General features: G+C 42.2%; 2 protein-coding genes and 1 long non-coding RNA gene across 5 annotated transcripts in view; 1 reads left to right on the top strand and 2 right to left on the bottom strand.

Moving 5' to 3' along the window:
- The window catches only part of ITGBL1 (integrin subunit beta like 1), a 212928-nt gene extending 209489 nt beyond the window's left edge, over positions 1 to 3439 (bottom strand). The window contains exons 1-2 of the mRNA XM_038569987.1: positions 2967 to 3439; positions 1787 to 2004 (exon numbers count right to left, since the gene is read on the bottom strand). Coding sequence (XP_038425915.1) covers positions 1787 to 2004; positions 2967 to 3064 — 316 coding nt within the window. The 5' untranslated portion in view covers positions 3065 to 3439. The remainder of the gene's footprint in view (positions 1 to 1786; positions 2005 to 2966) is intronic.
- Positions 3440 to 13673: 10234 nt separating this feature from the next.
- LOC102156120 lies at positions 13674 to 20974 on the bottom strand. Of its 3 annotated transcripts, XR_005376543.1 has the most exons (6): positions 20930 to 20974; positions 18808 to 19328; positions 18540 to 18726; positions 17521 to 17691; positions 16675 to 16774; positions 13674 to 15212 (listed from the first exon to the last, which is right to left on the bottom strand). It is a non-coding gene; the product is annotated as an uncharacterized LOC102156120 (long non-coding RNA). The 3 variants fall into 3 exon arrangements; XR_005376544.1 differs by lacking the exon at positions 17521 to 17691; XR_005376542.1 differs by lacking the exons at positions 13674 to 15212; positions 16675 to 16774; positions 17521 to 17691 and having other exon boundaries at positions 18475 to 18726.
- The window catches only part of NALCN (sodium leak channel, non-selective), a 321940-nt gene continuing 315936 nt past the window's right edge, over positions 19253 to 25256 (top strand). Inside the window, 1 exon segment of the mRNA XM_038569986.1 lies at positions 19253 to 19688. Within this exon segment, the coding sequence (XP_038425914.1) occupies positions 19614 to 19688 (75 nt within the window). The 5' untranslated portion in view covers positions 19253 to 19613.

The following is a 25256-nucleotide window of genomic DNA, read 5'->3' as shown; positions in this document are numbered from 1 at the left end:
CTTTTTGAAGAGGAACTGAGAAGCTACATTCAAAATGTACAAGCAGGCAAGCTGGCAAGGTAGCCAGACAACAGTGCTGTGCATAAAGGTGTCACTGGCCTGGCAAAGGCCATCAGAGAATTTGCAGGGGCAGATCCTGCACCAGGCCCAGTAGTGCAGGCCCCAATTGGCATCATTCACAAAGATGAGAATGGGAAATGCACACAGTTATTTCATTCAGCCTTGGAGTAAAAAGAAGCATTTTGCCTTCTATGGGATTGTATCCATATGCAGACAAAACCATGCATGACTTAGTGCTGCATTTGTATCAAGAGGAAAGAATGCAGTGACTAAGATGTTAGGGGTAAACAGCAAATCACTTTCCACTGGAGATAAACAAGACCACCATAGGCCATAGCATTCCCTCTGCATCGCTTTTACAGAAAGGAACCAGATAAACTTCTTCAACAGGCAAGTTTTATCTGATGGCACCCATAACTGGTTTCACCAGTTGAAGACTGTGTCATACTTCTTACTTTTTCCAGTGAAAGAACAATTCAAAAATGTCCTGAAAAAAATGTGTTCAGAACTCATGATATTGAAGAGACCTTGCCAGAGGCAGTACAAGCCAAAGAAGCCAGGTAACAGTCAAGTCTGGAATGAAATATTAGACAATACTTAGCTTTCATTCCAAAGGGCTGCCCTTAATAATACTGCACCTTGTCATGAGACTGACAACTTTAAAATAACAAGCTGTGGCATTAGGGGTGAGCTACAGTCTTTACAGGGTAAACAAACCACAGAGAAGCACCTGTGCCCCTCCAAATTACTGACACGGCTACTTTTCCAAGGCCAAGCAGTGTGCATATTAAGTACTCTCCTCTCACTATGCATTTTCGGGCCCAGGTGCCAAGAAAAAACCATTTTGCTACAAACCTGTTCTTCATCTCTGTTAGTGTTGGACTCCTCTTAACTACATTGTGGGTAAAGGAAGTGATTATTTTTCCCCCTACAAATCTGCCAAACCCTGGTTGGAATGCATTGTGTTGTCCTTTTACTAAGGGAGGGCCTGCACCATTCATTCACAGCGACCTAACAGAAATTCTGGCCTTAAGTAAATGGCATGTTCTGGTGAAAGTGGTTAAGAAGAAGGGTGTTCTCTCCCAAGAAATATCTTGACCTATTCCAGTATCACAACCTGAATCACTCCTTAAAAATGTCCAAGAGAAACGAGTTTCTTTTTACTCCACCCTCACACACACACAAAAAAAATACCAAGTTTCACTGCAGCTGAAAACTTCAGGGCAGCTACAACCAATGCAAAAGCAATCGCTTGGCTTATGTTGTCCTTGTCACAGTTTCCGGACACGCGCTTCTTCTACCTGTGAACTCTAGAATAAGAAGGGAAATCAGAATTCAAAGACACGACCTGGGCCCCTTTTGGGGACATTTAGGAAAATGATATTTTCCTGCGTTTCCTTGGCAAAAAAAGAAAAAAGAAAAAGAAAAAAGAAAAAAAGAAAAGAAAATACAGGCTTACGTTCTGCAAAAAAGATGCTTGAAATTCGTGACTGGGGCAGAAGAGCCCACCGGATGGAGTCCGTTTGGGGGGAAGCCGGGAGGTTCCGTCCACAATAAGGAGGGTCAGAATTTAAGTGGGTGAAACGTACCAGCGTGGCTTCCGCTCCCCGCGTGGGCCTGGGGCGGAGGCAAGTATTGCAACAGGTGATTCCAGGGCCCGGGAGCCCCGGCGGGGGGCGGGGCGGCCCCGGGAGGGATGCGCCCGCGTGCGCCAGCTGCCCCTTACCTGCGCAGGTGCTCCCGTCGTAGGTCTCACACACCCACTCGTGGCACTCACACAGGGGCCCGAAGTACACGCCGGGCTCGCTCACGTGACAGATGCAGACTCCGCAGTCGCACCGGCCGCGGCCGTGGCACAGAGCGCTCCCCGGAGGCTGCCCGGGCGCCCGGCAGCGGCGCTCAGACTCGGCGCGGGACAGCCTGCACGGGGCGCCAGTCCCACTCCTGCGGGGGCGACAAACCACAGCAGGGCCACGGTCAAGGGCAGACTCTACGGCATTTGCTCGGAGTCCCCGCCTGCACCCGGTGCCCACCCCCACGGCGACATGCAACTGCCTAGTCGGAAGGGAGCGTGCGGTTCCACATCTCTCTGCCACCGCGCACCCCCCCCCCCCGCCCCGCCCGGCCCCGTTGGCCACCGCAAGGGAAATGACCCTGACTCAGACCAAAGTGTCGGAGGGGTCATACACCTGCACGCCCAGGCGTAGGACCGCCTCCCAGGTGTACAGAGGTGATCCTGCCCAGCCTCTTGGTGGCTCGCCGCTGAATCTTATGCGCACATTTAGATTAAATGCAAATAGATGCAAAGGATGACATTTGGCTGACGTTTCGGTGCTCTTTAAAGAGTCCCATTGCTATCTGATGGCCAGGGGCAGCCGTTTTAAGAAAAAGAAGAAGAAAAAAAAAAAGAAAAGAAAAAGAAGAGATGAATATGGAGGACCATAGTCTGGGGCATATTATTTTTAAAAGTTGCATCAAGCAGTGCTTATAAACTATATTTTTTAAAAGTTTAGCTATGATTGTGTGTCTCAAAGTCTCTTTCAAAATGCAACCCATTAATGTAATACAGACCCTGTGAAATGAGTCTGTTAGGCTATGAGCACACACACAGGTACACATAGCACTACCTTAGCCTCAGGGCAGAAGCTCCTCTTGGGGTGGATTAAAATACGGGGAAATGACATGTTTTTATTTATTCACTGTCTTTTTCCGGAGGAAAAGTAAAAGGACAGACACGAAGCAACACACAGTGCAGATATAAGGAAAGGAACAGGAACAGGTTGAAAACAGTTTATCCCGCGTCCAACTCCCTAAGTGCTCTTGGCTTAGGGCAGCCATCCTGCAAACTTGAGCCCTGCCACGCAAAGCAGGGCAGATCCTTCTCAAAAATAACAAACCAAACTTACCTCAGGGATGGTGAGAAGCTCTGAGGAACAGCTGACAGCCCCACAATGAGAACAGAGGACACCAGCAGCAAGAAGTTCCTGAAGCCTGCGGGACGCATGCTGAGCTCCTGGGGCCCTGCAGTCGAGCTGCGCTCCTGTTGGGTGGGGCTCCCGGTGGGGGCCTGGGGGGGTGGCAGGGAGCGGTGCCACCAGCAGACCGCCTGCAGACCCAGACCGACCCACGGACACCAGAGCGGGCGGGTCCGGCCTCTCTCCGGAGCCGGGAGTGCCTTGAGGAGCTGCCTGCGAGGATTTGGGCAGAGGCACTGCTTTGGGCGGGGTGCTGGTACCAAACCCCTCAAGTGCAGAGTCTAGGCAGGGAAGTAATTAGAAACAGTTGTACAAGCAGATGGTTTATTTTGACATTAAAAAAAAAAAATGTCCTGTTCACAGATTTGGGAAAATCGTTTCTTTCTGCAATGCAAGCCCCAGAAATATTTGACAAGGGAATATTTGGGATAGTTGATATCAAAGAGACAGATAAAGTAATTCCCTAGATACGAAAGGGCCGGCGGATGGTGACGTCAGCGAGGACACTTGGGCGGGGAATTACTTTCACCAGAGGCTTTTCAGGAAGGTGCACAATTTGGGGTATGAGTTGTGTGGGGCCAACGCAATCGACAAGTACAACTTTTTCTTGAACTTTTTGTTTTAAATGATGAATCATTCATTTCTTAAGCCTTTGAAAAGTATGTCATGCTTCTGGTTGTTTGGGCCAGTGGTATATCACACCACGTTTTCCTCTTGTCTTGGATAGTTCAAATGTAGGAGTCCCAGATTCACCCCATTCTCCCTCCCGTGAACAAAATATGGAGAAACAAAGTAAAACATCTGATTATAGTGTTGACTACACTGAAAAATCATCGCTGTCATTGATTAAGCACCTACTATGTGCCAGTCATCTGGTATATTTTATCTCTAATATTAACAATAACTACACATTCATTTACTCATTTGGCAAACACGGGTTTTGCGTCTGTCAGGTACCAGGCTGTGTGCCAAGATAAGAGAGGACACAACTAGAGAATTAAAGAGACATGATCCCTGCCCTTGGAATCCAGTGGGCTAGTGGACATCAATCAAAAACACAAATATAAGGGCCGCATCTGTGGCTCAGTGGTTAGCATCTGCCTTTGGCTCAGGTCGTGATCCCAGGGTCCTGGGATTGAGTTCCGCATCAGCCTCGCCATGGAGAGCCTGCTCCTCCCTCTGCCTATGTCTCTGCCTCTCTCTGTGTATCTCTCATGAATAAATAAAATCTTTAAAACACACACACACACACACACACACACACACACACACAAGGACAAAATGCCAAGAAAGAGGAATGCAGTTACTTCCAGAGTAGCTGGAGGTACCTGATCCAGTCAAGGTGATGACGTTTGAGCTACAAATGGGGGATGAAGACAAGTAGTCTGGGTGGATCTAGGGAAGGGGTGGAATGACCTCTTGCTCAAAAGTGACTGCCTTGCTCCAATTTGTGCAAGAAGTTAGAGTGGGGTTTCTGCTGAAGTCTGTGGGACCTCAAAGCCCCATACACTAAGTGATCACCTGGAGGGGGAGGGTAGCATGAAAGGATAGAAAACATTTTTTCTTTCCTCTAAGCACCTTAGATGCAATAGTTCCTCACCAGCTAGAACCATCCAGGCTGCAGTTCTGTGGTTTTAACATCTGGATAAGCTGTAACAGGATGTTATTTCTTCCTGCTACTTACACAAACAGACATAAGACTAACCCCAGCTTTTGCCTTGAGAGGCAAGAAGGTACAAAAAGGTCCTCTGTATAGAGCCCCCTCCTTTTCTCCTGCTTCTTCAATCTCCATTTATACCAAGGGGGATGTGGGCCACATCCTAGCCCACACAGCTGAGCCCGTACAGTTGACCCTTTGTCAACTCTTAAGCCTTCACGGACATGTTGTTGAGGGAATTGCCATCAGGAAGACAGACTGGAGAAGGGTGTGCACTGGCCAGAAAGTAGTCTAGACAGAATTCTGGAGTCCCAGATACTTGGAGTGTGGTTGAGAGGGAGTGACATAGTCTCTGGGTCGGCAAGTTCCCTGGGTCACATGAACTACTCATCCTGGGGGTGGGGGGAGGGTTTCTGGAAGGTAGACAGAAGGAGTCACTAAACCAGCTATTCTCAAAGTATAATCTGTGAACCAGCAGCACCTGCAGCACGTGCAGCACCTGCGAACTTGTTAGAAATGCAAGTTCTGGGGATACCTGGGTGGCTCAGTGGCTGAACATCTGCCTTCAGCTCAGGTCATGATCCCACGGTCCTGGGATCAAGTCCTGATTCAGGATCCCTGCAAGGAGCCTGCTTTTCCCTCTGCCTATGTCTCTGTCTCTCTCTATGTGTGTTTCTCATGAATAAATAAAATCTTAAAAAAGAAGAAAGAAAGAGAAAGAAAGAAAGAAAGAAAGAAAGAAAGAAAGAAAGAAAGAAAGAAAGAAAGAAAGAAAGAAAGAAAGAAAGAAATGCAAGTTCTCAGGCCCAACCCCAGACCTACTGAGTCACAGGGTGCCTTTAACAATATCCTAAGAAATCCACTTGCACATCATGATTTGAGAAGAAGCCTTGCAAAGCACAGAGCCTGGAGCGGGGGCCACAGATGCCCAGATCTAAGGGTGATACTTACACTCACTCCTAGTTTAACTTCCGGTATTTATCCTTTCCCAGCCACGTGGAACCCTGTGAAGACATAGGAACACACTCTTCTGCCAACATCTAAAAACCTTGGTGACTCAGAGAATATGGGAAGAGTAGAAGGGAAGCATGAATTCCAAAGCCTGACAAGGAATTTGCAGTGAAAACATGGGACTTGTAACAAATGAGTCATATCTTACTTACTTTTTGCGTATTTTCTGAGGGGAAAAAAGGAATCGCTGTGAAATAGGGACCTGATGTTTGAACGTTTCTTCCATGAACTAGAACAATTTTTTTTTTTACCCTGTGATATTTTCATACAGTGTGGTGTGCAACTTGGAATCTCATCATTATGAGTGTGCAGCTGTGAAGTAAAGATCGGACGTCCTAGGTAACAGAAAGCATTTAAATGTTCAAATCATTATATTACTGTGACTCAAAAATAATACTCCCAATAAGTTGAAATAGTACTATCATGGCTGGCTTGGTGACTCAGTAGAAAGTCTCGGATACACAGAAACTCTATCAAAATAAAAAGAATAGCTTCAAATTTTCTCCTTTTAGCAAACTTCTATTTTATTTTTTTTCTGCCAAAGTACTAAATGCCTTAGAAGTGCCTACTTTTCCTCTCTCCCCGTGTGCAGAAACCTCAAGGACGTGCATCCTAATGAGGGTGGATGCAGAGCCCAGTTTCTGCCTGGAAAGCCCTGAGGTTCTCACTGACCTTGCAGACCTCGGGGCAGCGCCAGGGAAAAGGCAGTGGTTTGGATTGGATGTTGGGAGGGAGGACTCCCGGCATCTGGAATCAAGTTCCTAGGAATTGAAAACATCTTAGTTTTGAGTCCTCGGGTCACAAAATCATAGAATCTCAGGGTTCAAGGGACTTTTTTATCGAAGGTTGTATTGGTCCAAAATTAATTATTTTTTTACAATGTACAACATACCTGATGAATGATTAGGTAGATTCAGAAGACTACAAAAATTAAAGGGAGCACGTTTCTCTTTGAGAACAGTTCTGACATTCTCACCCCTTGGCTTCAAATCCACTCCTAATGGTCATAAAATAACATGCTGGCCACGAGGCTTGCTTAAAATATTTTAAGATATAATGTGTGTATTTCCCAGTCCCACTACCTATCTACATACACCCCCCAATAATTCTACACTTCTCGGGATAAACATTCTCATTTCCATCACCTCTTCTTCAAGAAGTACAACTTCAAGCCTTCAAAACCCTGATTTCTTGGGGTTTTTTGCAGTATCTGGTGCAGATGTAAATTGTGACATGCACAAGTGAAACCATAGCGGAGGTGTGGTCTGATGTGTGGGCAACTTTTGTTTCATAAAAGGCCCCCAAACATAGAGGGCAAGTAGAGCCTGAGAAACAGGCAGGCCACTCCAGATTGGTAGGCAGCAGGTGTAATAAGCAGAAGAACTTACTTACAAGGCCTGCCTTGGGCAGCTGCAAGACACACAGATCTCCACACATGCCTGCCAGAAACTTAAGTGTTGATATGGAGGCCTTAGCTGGGTTCAGTCACGTACACCATCCAGATGGTCTCAACAGCACATGGCTCTCTCAAGGCTGTGTCCTCAGAAATGATTCCCACTGTGGGAAGAGTGAGCAGAACGTACATTTCAAGGACAGGAGAGGGGGTGATAAGCCTCTGATTGCCTGCAGTTAGCTCGTGGGTCTCCCGGCTGCCACGTCTTCACCGAGGCCTCTTCCAATAGGAACATGTTGGTGCTTTCAGCATTTTTCCTTCATATGTTTCTACTAATAAGCTGAAGATTAGCTTCTTGACTGTCTCATTATTCCAATCATGTGCTTGTACAAGTATATTCCCCCCAAATACAAGTTGATATTTACTTTGTTAAGTTTTACCTGGGCTCAGCTCTTTTAACCAGATTTTTTTTTTAAGATTTTATTTATTTATTTATTTATTTATTTATTTATTTATTTATTCATGAGAGACAGACAGAGAGAGAGAGAGAGAGAGAGGCAGAGACACAGGCAGAGGGAGAAGCAGGCTCCATGCAGGGAGCCCGATGTGGGACTCGATCCCAGGACTCTGGGATCACGCCATGAGCCAAAGGCAGACGCTCAACCGCTGAGCCACCCAGGTGTCCCACTTTTAATCAGATTTTATCCAAAATCATTATGGATACTGTTTTCATATTTCTCTCATCCTTTTAAAAGTAAACATGATGAGAACACTTCCTCCATCTTCAACCACAGAATTAATAAGGTAGTTGAAAAAAAGTAGCCAGAGGACCGTCAAACATAAGCAAGACCGTTCTTCAAGACAATAGCAGTCCCCTAATTATTATATATTGAACAGGCAGTCCATCTTCTTACCAGGTTACAGAGTTGTCTACCATCAGTCCATGTCTTTATTTCGTTCATCACAAGAATGATATATAAGATCCCATCAATTGTGTTACTAATCTTAGTTTACCCCTGAAAACTTGGGTTTTCACTACCTTTTCTGCCAACACCTGAATCTATGTGAGGCAGGAACATATTAAAAGATGCAAAACATGAATACTAGATCTACGAGCCAACAATGATGCAGAGGATATAGTGGCTTCTGGATCAGTTGTCAAATGACATTTCTGAGCTCTTGACATCATGTAGATATAACATGAATCCAAATAACACCAGCTTCTTTTCTTATATTCTTAGGTTTAGTAATTATATCATTTCTTTGCCTAATTCCTACAGCCATAATTCTGTTATCTTTGATTCCTCTCTACAGTTCATGTGGATTCCTCCTCTTAGTAATCCAACCTCCCACTTCAACATCTTTACTGTCTTTTTGTTTTTCTCTTAAGCACCAATGCCATAGCTTCCCAGCTGGCCTGGATATATCAAGTCTCATCTTTCCTGTCTACTCTTAGCCAACTCCCTAGGACATCCTTCTAATATACAAATTTTATCATCTCCTTTTCTTATTGAAAAATATTTTTTTTCTTATTGAAGAATGTTTTGATAGCTCTCCATTGGGTATTAGCATAAAACTTAAGTACTCTATAATTTTACACAAAACACTCTACGTTTGGATTCTGACTATCTCTATAGTGAATGCTCAACCCAAATGCCCGCTCTAGCGCCCATACACACATCCCCTGGCTGATGGCAGTATCCACAGCTGATAGCTCACAGCTGCACCTCCCACTGGGAATTGCCCTAGGCTTCAGGAACAGCCTTCACTAAGGCTGATCACTCAGACACAAGACAGTCTCCTAATCCCCACTTGTAACAGTATTGACATCCTTACAGCCCTCGTATGGGTATTGTAGAGCTCCATCACTGTGCTTCATGTCAACAAGGCAGAGACACTCAAAAACTGAAGGCAGTAAGGTAAGGTATGTGAGATGCTAGGCTGAATGAGAAAAATTTTTAGAAATATGCACATATGTATATATGTATGTATTATTCCCTACCTCCTTTCCTTCCTTTTCTTCCTACAATCCTTCCTCCCTTCTTCCCTCCTTCCCTCCTGTCTAAAACTGCTCTCCTGACCAAGCATCTTTTATTTTCTTGGCGGCTTTTACCAGGGCCTAACATTATGTTTTCCCATTTATTTACCCACTGTGTATAATCTACCACTCTCCATTTATTTTTTAAAATTTTTATTTAAATTCAGTTTGCCAACATATAGTCTAACACCCAGTGCTCATCCTATCAAGTGCCCTCCTTAGTGCTCGTCACCCAGTTGCCCCATCTCTAAAAATAGGGCAGCTCTATTTTTAACTTCTTGAGCACCTTCCACACTGTTTTCCAGAGTAGCTGTATCAATTTGCATTCCCACCAAAAATGCAAGAGGCTTCCCCTTTCTCCACATCCTCTTCAACATTTGTTTTTTCCTGTCATGTTAATTTTAGCCATTTTCACAGGTGTGAGGTTGTATCTCATTGTAGTTTTGATTTGTATTTCCCTGATGGCAAGTACCACTTCCCATTTAAATGCAAACTCCATGAGAACAAGGATCTTTGCTCTCTCATCCTTTGCTATAACTCCTGTACTCTGCAGAGTAGAATCTCAACAAATATTTGCTTAGAGAACGATCGAATGAACCAATGAATGATTTACAGAAGTTTGATACATCTTGATTAAATTCAACAATTTGAACTAAAAGAGAGAATTTTGGGTTTAATGGAAAGAAAGAATCAGTACGTTGTGAAGAGATGAGTTTAGGCAAGTGAACTATAAATATCAGAAAGAAAATTATATGTCATGAAAATAATCAAGAACAGTAATCTAGAGTCAGATAAAGAACAGCTCCTACTGTATGTATGCAAGCTAATTGTTGAATCACTTAGAGTCAAGTGTGAAGTAAAAAATAACCTCATTTTCACTCAAAACCCACTTGGGTAATATTTTTAGTCAAAAGGAGGGTTCCAGGTTTTCAAATGGTAAAAGGTACACCAAAGCTTAAGAAGGCTAAATATTCCCGGACAGCAATAAAAATAAGTTTAAATTTCCAAGAAAAAGAACTTTTCAGCTGGGCCAGAGCTGTGGAATGAAAAGGTGTTTAGTTAACATCTTTTCCAGACATTAGTGCAGAACCAGAAGGCATTTTTTTTCCTCCCACGTAGTAAAAACACCTGGAAATATCAGGAGCCCTTGGGATAAGAAATGATCTTACAGCTTCTGAGTATTTTTGCAGTTCTAATTGATGCTAAAGGGAAATTTTAGGAAAAGAAAAATCTAGAGGTTGTTTTCATTGACTTTAGGGGGAAAGAAATTTCTCATTTCAATATTATTTAATCCCTACGAATAGACTCTCAGTTCTTAAAGTCATGCTCAGCTGTTAATCAATTAATAACAACTGGGGGCATATGATCAGGGGTGGACAAGTCAAGAGAACACTGGACTATTTGTTCAGTGAAGGGTTTCTGATGCTGGTGTTTTCATCAAGTAGCTGTCTGATCTTGGCTGGCTTCCTTAGCCTGATGAATTTCGGTTTCCAAAGTGGCATGATTAAGGGAAGTGTTGGTTCTCTCCAATTGTAAATTTCTGTGACTATATTTTCTTTATATATTTGTCCAGAACCTTCCAGGAATAAAGAGGAATAGGAATATAGATGTATATACATATATATGTAAGCAAATATATATTATTATATAAATATCATATTTATATAATATCATATTATATAAAATATAAATAATATTTAAATAACACATATTTTATATGAATATTTATATATTATATTTATATATATTTGCTTACAATTATACATACCTCAGAGATGGAAATAATAGAAACTAGTACCTAGTTTTCTGATAATGGGTTTTTGTATAGAGCTGGTTTATATAGCGAAGTCTCCAGAAGTTAAAAATATTTCATTTATGTGTAGTTTTACTTGAACTCTGTGCCAGGGCCCTTTCCACTTTGTGGGCTGGTTTACAAAGCTGCTCAGTAGCATTAACCTCTTGGTTTCTTCCTCGCTGTAGCAATACTCCGGGGTTTCATGCAGTGTATACCTGAGGGTACCGTCTTTTAAAACTGTTATCCACATTAGTGCTTCCATTATCTTCACTATCATTCCAATGTAACTAGGACCCATTCTACATCAATCAGGAAAAAATAAACAGACTAAAGGGGCATTACCTACGAGATTACCTAGGTAAAAATAGTGAAAGTGAATAAAGGGGAAAGGAGAGAAAATGAGTGAAAATATCAGAGAGGGAGACAGAACATGAGAGACTCCTAACTCTGGGAAACGAACAAGGTGTAGTGGAAGGGGAGGTGGGCGCGGGGTTGGGGTGACTGGGTGACGGGCACTGAGGGGGGCACTTGACAGGATGAGCACTGGGTGATGTGATATATGTTGGCAAATTGAACTCCAATTTAAAAAGAGAGAGAGAGAGAGAGAGAGAGAGAGATGCTTGGCAGGTTGTGAGCTTGTTCCTGAGCCAGGTGTCGTGCCTTGAGTATGTTATCTGAGGCAGTGATAAGTACTGAGAGAATAATAACAGCAGTATAAGATCCTGTATAAGAGCTGAACTTTTTCCCACAGTAATATGCAACTTATAATCTGAAAGGATAGGTCTAAAAAACATTTTGTGAACTTTGATATAATTTGTTTGACCAAACAACATATAAGCATTTTCCTATGGTGAAGAAAATTGTCAGCAAAACCTTTTCTTTGCATAAATAATGACGAATTTCAGTCTTAACCATTTCAATTGATACAGGCCTGGTAATCAACACAGATAAATTACTGTAAATACCAATTAAATTGCTTTAGGGAAAGGGAGAGGGGTAAATGAGGCCAATAACTAAAAAGAAGAAAAAACAAGTAGCTGAGTAAGAACTGGAATGATAAGCCAGTTTTTCAAGAGTGAGCAGCTCATTATCTTGTCTGAGTAACTCAGTGGATGACTACTTCTCCTCCCACCTTCTGCTTTCCCCTTGTGTACAGCAACACTATAAATTACACTGGCCTTTCAAATTCTGGCTGCAATGGTCAAACAACTAGGTTCCTTAGTTAATTCTCCCCCTACATCAATTGCTTTGGCATTATAGAACCAAATGAAGCTTCATATTCAACAACTGAAAACCTAAATGTCTTTAATAGTTCCTGGTGTATGGAAAGGATATTGAACACAAATAGAAAATTGAGTTCATTGTTTCATAATTATGGTATTTTTAATTAACTTTCTTCCTAAGTCTACTTACAGTTGATTGGCTATAGCTGTGGTTAGAAGGGTAGCCTAGACTTCTTTCATTTGATGATAAAACTATAAAGTGAAGCAATAAAACCTTAATTTGATGATTTAACTAGTGTATTTTCATTTTTATTGTGTTAGTTCTTCCAAAGCTTTATTGCAATGGCTTAAATACCTGAATTCTTTAGGATTGGCGAAAGTAACAAATAATTGAAAGCTCAAGTCCATTTACTTTCATTGAGAACCTATGATGTGTCTGTCACTTCCCACGCTATCCATTCAAGATCCATCATCATTTCATGTACCATACAGAAAGATAAAATGTGGCCAACTAAACTGTGACATGTGTTCTTATCAGTTAGCTGTTTTATTTTATACTTATTGAAAGAGATCTTTTAGGCTTATTTAGAAGTGCATTTATTTTTATCATATCTCTGTATTCTATAAATAAAAGAGAAAACACAAGTGAAATAAATTGGTTGAGATATTCCTAAAACTCCTTTGCAAAATCCAACCATTCACTATTCAACTTAGAATTGTATGACTGTATTTTTTATACTACATCATCCTCTGTATCATTAGTATTGACTATGCGATTCTGCTGAAAACAATCTATCAAAGAAATCAAACCTCTTTGGTGCTAAGCTTATTAGCATATTTGTATAGCTAGCCAAATTTCGGTTCCAGCTTCCAAAATCTTGCTAAGCTATTCTGAATCACTGTGGTCCATACCTGGTCACCACCCCCATTTGGTTCCAAGATTGCTCTGCTACTGTCTCTGGGATTTTATTCCAGGAGACTGACACCACATTTGCAAATTTCAAGGTTAGAGCTTTTGACATCTGTGCATTATCGTGACTGCCTTGGCCAACAGATACTGCAAGATGCAATCAATTGCCATTGATCTGATTTCAGATTTTTCTTAAATGTGAAAAAAAATTCATAGTTTTGGAGGTGGGTATTGAAGGAGAGAGAGAGAGAGAGAGAGAGAGAGAGAGAGAGAGAGAATCTTAAGCAGCCTCCATGCCTAGGGTGGAGTTCGATATGGGGCTCGATCTCACAACCCTGAAATCATGACTTGAACCAAAATCAAGAGTCAGGCATTTAACCTACTGAGCCACTTAGGCGTCCCCAAAATTTTTTCATACTTTTTTAAAGGTTTTATTTATTTATTCACAAGAGACACAGAAAGAGAGGTAGGAACACAGGCATGGGGAGAAGCAGGCTCCTCAAAGGGAACCGAATGTGGAACTTGATCTCAGAACCCCCAGACCACGCCCTGAGCCACCCAGGCATCCCAAATTTTTTCATATTTTGAAAAAAAATATTTGCCTCTGAGGATCAACAAGATTGATATTTTATCTTAATTCTTACAACTTCATATGGTGGAAATATGTTGCTCACAAAAGTCAGGCAAATAAACCAAGATGACAATGTTAGTTAATTATAGATAAGTCATATGTGCATAAAGTCAGTTGCTTCTTTTGGAACAGAATTAGTCTTAGGTCAAATGACAAAGCAGGTGAGATTTGTCCCGCACTCTTCCATTTTCCATTTTAGCCACTTTTGCTTCCCTGTCACTTGTCCACAGGCAAGTCAGTAGTCTTTGATTCACCTTGAACACTGGAACATTCCATACCCTTGCTGTAGAAACATTCACTGCCTGTGATCATTCAGCTATTCATTCAAAAGAAACACATTTAGTGTTCATTTATTAAGTGCCATCAAGAATGATACCAGGATTGAGATCCAAGAACAAATATCAACAAAGAGGACAGATCCAAGGAATGTTTCTCACAATTTCTAATATTTCTCATGATTACAAATGTGGTTCCTATTCCATCCCTACAGGTCAAGGATATTGTGTCACACGCTCCCACAACTTCTCACACCTTGCATTCAATCATAACCTTTGCTTAGAATCCTTAGCTTTCTAGCCAAGGTCATGCTTTTGTTGAGATAGCGTATCACTGACTGGATAAGGATGAGGTAAGAAGCGCAGCCATTTCTGCCCATACAGTAAGCTCTAAGGGATGATCACTGCGCAAGAGCTTCCTGTGGGACTAGCAAAGAGCAATGTCAGGTTGGCAGAGTAGTCTGACGGCTATCTGCCTTTCCTTTTCCCAGGAGTTCCTCCCTAACAAAATTTCTGGACTCCTCATGCCTTCCCAATGTGTGCTTTCCCATCTGCAAAATTTTGCTTTTTCATCCACTCAAAAAGGCCCTCTCTTCTCTTCCATGCAGTTAAATCTTCTGGCTTTTTGGAAATCTATATGACGTCAACGTCTTCCACAAACAAGTCTGTTCAATCTCCTTCAGCCCATGTAAAAAATCTCCATGATCTCAATTTATGTTGGACTTACAGTGACAGTTATTTACTTTTTATGTTGTAATATGACTGCCTTATATGTGTCGGTTACATTTTCTCAACATCCTAATGGCATCTATTACAAGTAGCAGAGCTGTCCTGCCCAGGTTCCCTTAGATTCGAAACTTTTATTAGTGTGGATGGAGCCCCTTTAGTGTACCTTCAAAGAATAGCACCTGCAGATATTCTTCTGGCCACCGCCCTTGGACTGTTGGGGCCACTCTGCCAACAGGTGCCTGCAGCCAGAAGTGCCTGCTGTTCATTTTTATTCCCTCACCATCTTTCTTCCCACGACCTTGCTTACTCACCTGAAACCAGTTGGGGAAAAGCCCAGCAAATTTGCCTGATTTAGACAACTCTGAGGCAAAAGTTAAAGCCAGTATCCCTTTGTGTAATCATGATAAACCTTATTCTCTGTGGGTCTTTTGTCTAAAATTGTACAGTTGTCTGCCTTCTTCCTCTTGCTGTGCTGCTTCCTCCACTTCCATGTCAATCTCCTCTGGGAGCACTTGCTTTAAAATTAATTGCACATAAATATTCATTCCAACGTCTGCTTCTGAGAAATTCAGACTAAGATAACATATATGTTTTCTGTGTACTACATGTAGCACCTAACATTCTGTGGGATATGTTAATTTAAACCATAAGCAATTACTATTATTCAACTGTTTATGACCAAAAAAGGTAATCATTTCCAGTGATCTACGAGTTGTGGCTCCATATTGAATAATTCATCAAGAGGAAATGAATTACTTAATTTGGAGAAAAAGTAGATTAGGCTAACTTCAGTGACTTCCTTTGTCAATTAAAAAATCATGTACACATAATAATAATACATAAACATATACTCAAATACATAGCAGAATTCATGTCAAGCAATCATTTTATATCCACTTGTAATATGACAAAGGCAGGAAATAGGCTTCAGTCAAAGAATTTGATTTCTGATGACTTATTTGGGAAAATTAATTAACTCTTCAATCATTGGATTTGGGGAAGACTCTTGATAACAAGAAAACCATTGCTTGAGTCCTCAAATTTAGTTATAAAGACCCATTACACCAATGGCTTGATGTAATAAAAACACAGCAAACAGATCACATCTGTAATTTTTATTTTGCTATATAACATTGGGAAAACTTTATAAATTTTTTCCAAGGAGATTCTTATATAAGAAAGCAACAGTGTTTTTGGTATAATTTAGTTACCATCCTGCCTAGATATGGATGCTGAGTCCAATGGCCTCCGAAGGCTCTTTCCAGTCTCACAATGTGAGAATGTTTTGAAGACTAATGAGGACATACTTATTCAACATCATCCTCTATTTTATTTTCACACTAAAATAGGAAGCTTCGGTTCCCTGGTGGTTCAGTAATTAGACATTATCACGGCTGTGTTTTGAGATTGGTTTCTGGTCAGAGAATGGAAAATTTTCAGCTCCTAATATAAAAATATTCTACTGCCTCACTAAAAATACCTATTGCATCCAAGGGAAATTATTCATACAAAGCATTAAAATCTTCAACAATTGAATCTGTGAACTAATTGGCATTTTGTTAATTCATTAAATAAATACTGATTAAATACCTTACCAGGTAAAAAACATACTAAACAAGGAAAAATAGGGATGCAGAGGCTTATAAAATTAGATTACTTTCTCTAAGTGTCTTAAAATCTAAGTGGCAAGATACATGTTTATAAACAATTTTAATAAAAAGACTGGAGAAAAAGAAGAATAGGCTCAATTCATCCTTTGTAAATATTAATGTAGAATAACCTATCAGGTGAATATATTTCCTGTATCTTTAACAAATTTCCCTCAGCTACTTATACTCTTTAAGAAATAGTTGTATTTTGATAGATTCCAGATGTAAACATCTCAACACCAAGTTTGCAGGTTGCCACTAGGGTTAGTGAGGTGGAATAGTTTGGGAGACAAACTATGCACATTTCTTAAAGAATCTTTTTATTTACCTAATCTGGTTCCAAATGGCTTTGTCATTTTTTCCCTCCCAATGATATATTTTCTCATTTCTCTTTCTCACTTGGTGGGTATCTTCCATAAATAGAAGGACTACAAAATATTAAGAAATCTGTGTTATCCCAAGACTCACTGACTTTAAAAAGTAGCATAAACCTGACTTTATCTTGTTAAATTGTATTTTTTAATTTCAGCCAAAACAGATATATGTACACATATATATGTGTGTATAAATATGTGTATATTAATATATGTATATGTTAATACTTGTAGAAATAATGTGATGTAAAATAAATAAACCTTCACAAGGAGCATTGCTACTATTGCACTGAGCTTGAAGATAACCATATTACTCACTAGGCTGCACTATGACCTAGGGAAAAAACAGATTGCGTCATTCCTACCTTTGCTCACCTGAACCCAAGCTGTACAACTAGGTTATCATGTTTAAAAAAAAAAAATACACTTGAATCTTGGAGCAGCTGTCATTTGTGAAATAAGAAGTCCAGAGCTGGTAGCATTATTAACATGTATCCCTTCTGTGTCTTGAACACCAAGAATCGTAACAAAATGTATAAAAACCATGCCCGTGTGTTCTCCATTTGATAAACCTAGCAATAATTATTTTCGTAATTTTATCAGCTGTTTGTTTCCAAAGTTTTGGGAAGAATAAAACCTGAATTTTATTTATACCAGTAGGGCCTGGTATATGTGTTGGTTTGAAACCTCAGGAGTTGCCAGGTGAAATGTGGAATGGGCTCCAGCACAGAGAACAAAGCAGGAGTGAAGGAAGGCCGCTCCAGAACAGTAGGTGGCAGGCAATAAACAAGGGAACTTACTTATCCAGAAGCTTGTCTGGGTGGCCACAAGATGAGTGGATCTCCACACCCTCTTGCCAGAATCTTACAAGGTTAAATAGAGGCCTTCTTTGGTTGCAGTCATGTATACTATCCAGATGGTCTCAGCAATGCTTTGCTTTCTTAAGACTGCGTCCCGGAAAATGGTTCTCACTGTGGGAATGGTGGACAGAATGTACATTCCTAGGACAGGGTAGGAGGCGAGGAGCCTCCAAGTGCCAGGACCAACTCAAATGAGCAGGGGAAGGAGCCAAGGAAAGATGCAGGCATCAGATGGACACTGGTTTCTGCCAGGACCAGTGGGGAGCTCTGGGAATGAATGATACCAGAGTTGGTCCTCTTGGAAGCAAGAGGCTGGGTCTTGGTGCAAACCTATCCATTTGTCTTTGGCTTCAGGCTGCTGCTGCCAGGGAGGCAGCGGAGGCACATCTTCCAAGTGAAGTCATCCCCCATTCGAAAGAGCACCATTCTCTGAATAAGGGGGCAGCTATGAGAAGTCCGCACTAATCCTAACGGCAGCTGTGGATGGGTGCCCTGGCCTGTTAGAGAGGCTTGGGTGTGGCATCTGTGGGATCTAGCACCTGTCTCCCTTGTCTTCTCTGTGTTCTTCATTCAGATCTATATGCTTCTCGTATTGTTTATTCCATCCAGGAACAGTTTCTCTGGGATTCTAGTTGGTTCCATTTCCTGGACAGTTTACCAGAGAAGATTATCAAGATGAGCAGCGCCTACTGTTGCAGCTCACCACAGAGCTCATAAGTGATGCTCAACAGCCCTCTTATCTCTCACTCCTTCCAGATCCCTCACTTGTGGGCTAGGACCTTTGGGTGGCTTGCCTTGCAAAGTGCCCTAGCCCACCAACCTGGGGGTGGTTCCTGGGCCCCTGGTTACCACAAACTTACAAGATATTTTATACAATAAATAAGACCTTCAAGGTTATTTTCAGAACTGAAAGATTTAGTTCTCTCTGGTAGAAGTTTTTATTATGAAATAGTACATACATCATTTCATTACCAAGTGACTCTCCTGAAGCAGGACCTTTGTTTTCAGGAATCTACCAGCTTCTCTGGGCGATTGGCTCAGTTACCACTCAGGACAAGGCGACCTCTGCTCTGTTCCCCCAATAAGTGCTTCACAGGTATTATTGTTTATATCTTATTTCACAGTCTTTTCTCTTGAAAACATAGTCTAAAGTAGAACAACATGGTGAGTTTTGAGTCTTTTTAAAATTAATCTGTAAAGTAAGCATAATGTGAGGACCACACTTACTTTTTGCTGTATGATTCTCCAATTCCAGCTTGTCCTCTGGAATCCGTCCTCCATGATTAGGCAGCTTATCTTCTCATAAGACTAATTGATTAAATTTCTTCCTCCAGCATATTTCAGCCCATTTTAAGAGTTATAGCTTCTATCTGTTTGAAGTTTAATGTCATCTTTCCTTCTTGTAGTTGCTGTTGAGCCATGTGATAAGCCTACCCCCTATCTATGACTGATTTATAAATGCAAATGGGAACTTCTTGAAACAGTAAATGGCCTCATGATCTTGGAAAGACCTCAAATCTGACTCAGCAGATGGTTCTTGACCACCTAGTTGCACTCACATGTTTTTCAGTGCTTCAGATAACATAGCTACAACTTAAGTTCAGGGTTGGTCTGTCAGGATTCCAGAACTTGTCCAGTGCCCATATGATGATGATGTCAGGATTCCAGAACTTGTCCAGTGTCCATATGATGATGGAGATTCATGGGGCTTACAGGAAAGGGAAGAGAGTGGGCAAGTCCATTTTGGTCTATTAAGAAAGAAATGATCAGAGATCAGTGCCAACTACCGGAATGACCTTGCTCAAAGGGATTCTTGTTTGATTAAGACAGATTCTCCATAGTTGCAAGACTCATTCCAGAGATCCTTAAGCAGAATTTCCATGGAAATATTTAAGATCACCCTAGTGATCCTTATTATCAAGAAAGGTTTTGAAATATTGCCTTAAGGAAAAAGTAACATCTAAGGTGTCTTCCAAAGCCTTGCAATATTTAAGTGGTGAATGAATGTTTCGTGGTTGCCTGGAAGCTGATTCATGAGGAGACAAGACGACCCCCCAGAGACACTCAATATCATGCTTCCTGCTGGCACATCTAGGAACCACACTGCGGTAAGCCTCCCTCAGGCTTTCTATTATCAAAATGCATCTATTCTGCCTAAACTAAATTCTGAACATGCTAATCTATGAGTTAGCAAGCACTAGATGCCTCCTGCTTAGCCTGTTTATATTTTTAAAGTAGGTCTTTTGGACCATCCATTTCCCTGCCCAAAGTGTCTTTAACAGAGAAAATTTAATCATATCAAAATTTAGTGGCAAGTGGGCCATACGTGAACCCTGAAATCACACAATATAAACAAATGTGTACAGACTAGAATCAATCTTAACCTCAGTGTCATCTACACATAAATCTAACAGAATCCTGGAGTCAAATAAGTTCCTATATTCCCATAAAGCACATGGCATTCCCTCCATGGATGTTTATTTTTATTTTTTAAGTATTTTTTTTTTTAATTTATGTTTAGATAAGTAGGCTCCACATCCAGCTTGGTGCCCAGTGCGGGACTTGAACTCACAACCCTAATATCAAGACCTGAGCTGAGATCCAGAGTCCAGCCCTTAACTGAGCCACCCAGGAGCCTGATCCCCTATGGATATTTAAATTTCTCTTTTAGCAATTGTTATTATTTTCTCAGCTACTCACTATGGTGTCAAGTGGGATACTAATTTTAGGTGGAAATAAGCAGTAGGGACAGATGAGTTAGTGAGAAGAAAATAACTCATTTTCATTACATTCTTACTATCTTGAGTTTCATAGTTACTGCCATTCCAAAGCCCTTGCCAGACTATGAACACAATTTTCTCCAATTCATAGTTTACTGTCTTGGTAGTACATTAGCCTGGCTTCATCCTCTGGATTGTAAAGTTCCCTGTGTTTGACAGTTCTCTGTTGACAGGGTCCCTTCCCTGATCTCATACTGTTGAATACAGATTTAACTGTACAGGCTCTCACACTCAAATGCCTCCTGGGGCCAGGCATTGAAACAGGCTCGGGGGTAGGAGCAAATGGGAGGAATGTGCCTCTGTAAAGGAGACACAGGACATCTCCAGTGGCTCTTTGCCATATGGAAATGTATACCTGACCCAGCCAGATCTTCCTATTTTTCAGGACAAACTAAAAACCTCATGGTTTTCAATGTCAGTAATTGATTTTAATTTGTCAAAATTGTTTTGCAAGTCAAACAACACACATCTGTGAATTATATTGAACTCAGAGAATAGCAAATCATTTTCACTGAATTACAGCAATAAATATAGTACAGAGCCTGTTGGCTTTCCCTAATTTTACTTACAAAAAAACCCAAGGGATGATGAGCAGGTAGAGGGATAAAGTGATTTTGGAACATTAAGTATTTGCCTTCTATGATGTCAACTTCCATATATGCTGACTTCCTACAGATTCCAGGAGGCCTGAGGTCAGCTTTTCTATTACTACTTCATTGCAGTCCATGGGTTTCCCAAAACCTTTTACACCTTTCGTGGGATTGTTTGGCACCTATTGGTGAATTATAGATACTTACACAGCCGTAATTTAATCAGCGACAGAGAAAGGTGTGTAACGCCTGATTGGTGAGGAGTGGTGCTAAGATCAGTAAAATTGATGCCTTTATTACTTCATTCACATTTGTAAATCTTGATCTTTAATTATTTCATTAATAGGATTTTTTAACTGTTCTGACTTGATGAATTCTAAAAAAAATATGCACAGCTATATATTTTAGAGATACAAACTGAAATAAACTAGCATTAAATCAAACAATTGAGAGCCGTGTTTTAAGATGATTAAACAAGTTGTTAGTTTTTCTAAACAAATTGTTTATGGATTTATTGTTGTTTAAATTACTTTCCATATTGTGTTGTGAAGACTATTTCCACATGGTTTCATCATTTATTGGGAACTTAGATTTTTATATAGTTGTTCTTTCTGAAATTTTCAGATATTTGAAAAAAATTATTCTACATGAAATGCCAATTATTTTTAAATTTCCTTTAAAAAATAAAGTGCTAATATTGGCCTAAAGTGAATGGGTTGTGCCTAGGTTTCTTTTCTAGATGTAACTTAATTAAATATACATAGCGAGAAAATACATTTTAAAACTGTGTGCTTGTGACTTTACTTCCATCCCCCGGGCTATAATATTTTCTGATAGGCGATTTTTTTGTTGTTGTTGTTTAGGAGTTCTGATTTCATTCCGTTTTCTCTCTCCTTCTATTTATGCGTCTGTGTGTATGATGTTTAAATCACTCCTCAAGGGTTCCTTGGTGGGTTTATTATCTCATTGCAAGGCAAGATGCCAGCCCCTGATTGAACTTTTCAGAGAGTGCAGCCCAGAGAGATGTCACCTGGGCCTCAGTATGGTGTTGAAGATTCCAAGATTTCCCTAAACCTGGTCAGCTGGAAGCCTCAGAAGACATCAGATGAGGCTTCTTGTCCCGGTCACTTACCGTGCATGGAAGTAACCATCGATTTTTGGATGGACATCGGCGCCTGAGCCACATAGCGAAATATTTTAAGGGGAAATGCTATCATGTTTAGAAGACTATGATATAAAGACCCCTAACTCCGGGAAACGAACTAGGGGTGGTGGAAGGGGAGGAGGCCGGGGGGTGGGGGTGAATGGGGTGATGGGCACTGAGGGGGGCACTTGACGGGATGAGCACTGGGTGTTATTCTGTATGTTGGCAAATTGAACACCGATAAAAAATAAATTTATTATATAAAAAAAAGAGAAGACTATGATAAATGTCACCCATACACTCATTATTTTGCAATTTCATCCTCAAGGGTGAACAGTAGTCCGCGTCCTCAGAAGCTATGTCCAGGAAGACCAGGTCACTCACAACCGCACGCGCTCACACACGCACGCACACGAGCCCCGCCTGTGCCCCGCGGGTGCCCAGCTCCAGTGCACTCAGGCCAAGACCACAAGAGGAGCCTGCGGAGGAGAATTAGCTGTTGCTGGGAGACTCACCGCAGGTGGCAGCCGGGGGGAAGGCACCTGCCAGCACTGACCCTCCCGCTCCCCTCCAAGGGCAGCTCAGGCCTGCTTTGCCATTTCCTCCCTCCAGCCGGCTGCAACTCTGATTTAAAAAAAAAAAAAAAAAAAAGAGAGAGAAATAAAAGAAAAAAAAAAAAAAAAGAAAGAAAGAAAATAAGGAGCAAAAAAGACAGAAAAGAAAAAAAAAAAGCCGAGAGCCAAAAAGCCCCGATCCCCAGCGGTGGCCCGCAGGCCCCGCGCCCGGCCGGCAGCAGCGCGCACCTGCACGCCGAGCGCAGAGCGCAGAGCCGCGGCCCCGGCCGGTGGCGCGCGCCGAGGGAGCGCGGGAGGTGAGGGACCGCGTACCCGCGGGTGGGCGCCGCGCCTGGCCCGCCGCCGCCGCCGCCTCCGCCGCGCCCGCGGCACCATGACCGCTGCGAGCATCTGGGGTTACAGGTTGGTCGCGGCCGCCCGAGGCCCGGGCGCGCGCCGGTGGCCCTCGCCGGGCGGGGGCGGGGGGCGGACGGGGCGCTCCTGCGGCCGCGGGGAGGGGGAGATGGGCGGGGGCCGGGCGGCCGCGAGGCGCCTCTGCGTCCCTGCGGCGGGATGCGCCTTCCCCGCCCGGGCCCTGGGCAGCGCTCGGGTGGGCGCCCGAGCCAGGGCCGCGGGGTGCGGGCCTGCCCCGCTGGGCACCGGGGGCAGGTGGCCCGGGATGCGGCGGCCTCTCGGCACGTGAGGGCGGGCCACGCGGCGGGGGGGGGGGGGGGGGGGGAGGCAGCCCTGCTCCCGCAGGTCCCCCCGGGGGGCCGGGGCCTTGCCCACCCCACCCCGCTCCTGCGGCTTGCTCTGTGCTTCGGAGCCCTCATTTTATTAATGGGCCTGGTTGAGCAGCTGTCATTAGGGTGGCCACACAGGCAGCAAAGCAGTGTTCTGCCAAAGCAACAGCGTTTTGTCACTGAGCCCTTAAGAGCTGGCTCGGATCTTAAGATGGGCCCAGGGCCCTGAACAAGGAAGAGGGTGTCCCTCTGATTCAGAATTTTTTCCCTAAGGATGGCTGATAACTCTGAACTCGGGTCCTTATGATTCTTGAGATACCATAGGATCAATCTTTCAGTTTCGCGCATAATTGTCAGGGAATGTGTTATCAAGGACGCCTACTTGTGCACACGCAGGTTTAGGCCCCTGTTAAGAGTATATAGTCTTCATCTCGTGTGTGTGTATGTGTGTGTGTGTGTGTGTGTGTGTGTAGTCATCAGCTAGGCCCAGATTTCCCTGGTGCTGAAATGGGAGTTGGATACCAGTGACTGTTTGAAAAAGGCCAAGGATGGAGGAGACTAGCAGGGATCAGAAATTAACAGGTGGCTATACTTTGACAGTTTTCTGATTCCCATTTTCATAGCTACAACTGTGATTTGATTGGAAATTAAGTAGGAAAGGACAGGGTGGACTCTGGTGGTTATTCCCAAGGCAAGTAGAAAGCAGCAGTGGCTTTTTACATTCAGAGACCGAGTTTCAGCAGTTCTAAATAACAATCATAGCTTCCTCCATCTCTACAACAAAATCCTGTCTCCTAATTGGTGGGGTTTTGTGCAGTGGGCCTCTCTAGTTTGGATTCTTATTCTTCTGTGGTATCATTTTGACTCAGCTGTGGCTAAAACCAAATGAAGTGAAGGAACAATCAGGCTTGGGAGAAAATTAAAAAGTGAACAGGCTCCTTGCACCCCTTTCCTGTTCACAGAAGACACGACATCGTGGCAAAACAGATGTGCTGTCCCCGAGAAGGACCATGCTAGAACCTCTAAAAACTGAAGACCGGTCATGTCTTGTGAAGTGGCGGTCGTATAGTTACAACGTTAGATATGACTTGAAAGATATTCAAAAGAGGAAAGATGTACTCTAAAAAGAAAAAAAAAATCTTCCTCAACATTATATAATTTCCTTGCAGTTTAAAGACCTGAAGGTTTGAGTTGCATTTTCTTCTTCTTTGAGGGTGGTATTGCTTTGAAGTGTGTTCCATTTCCTTCTCTTTCCTGTATTCATTATGTGTGCACGTGCACGTGTGTGCACACACCTGGGCATGCACATACATATTTGTCTTGTCATTTATCAATGATGCTGCTATAATTTCAGAATTTTCATGGCTGTGTAAATTTATCTCAGGGGAAGAGTCACATGTGGATTTCGAGTTTGTGAAGAAAATACATTTATCCACAACATTATATCGTCCTTGTAAGCCAGGCATTGGGCCAGGAGCAGGGGGTTCAGTGAGGAAAAGAGAGCCAGACCCTAAAATCTATCAGGAAAGACAAATATGTAATCACTGGATAGACAAGGAGATGTCTTATTTGGTGGTTTGGGTTTGGAAAATATGACCTTGAACTTAAAAAAATGATGAATTGTCCCCCCAAAATGGTATCAACATTTTAAAGGTTAACTATCATGGCTATGGTTTTTACTTTCTTCAAAGACCCACACAAGAAGCTTTTACACCTCAGAAGTCTTCATATGCAAACATCAAACCTTTAAAAATTTATCCTTTGAATTTTAAAATAATCAGACATGATAGCAATGACAGAGATGATAGACAAAAGAGAATAAACATCCATAGTCCTAATAACTGAATACAAATGATTATAATATC

Source organism: Canis lupus, chromosome 22 (assembly GCF_011100685.1).
Source record: "Canis lupus familiaris isolate Mischka breed German Shepherd chromosome 22, alternate assembly UU_Cfam_GSD_1.0, whole genome shotgun sequence".
In the NCBI taxonomy this organism is placed as follows: domain Eukaryota; kingdom Metazoa; phylum Chordata; class Mammalia; order Carnivora; family Canidae; genus Canis; species Canis lupus.
This window is presented reverse-complemented; position numbering and strand designations above follow the sequence as displayed.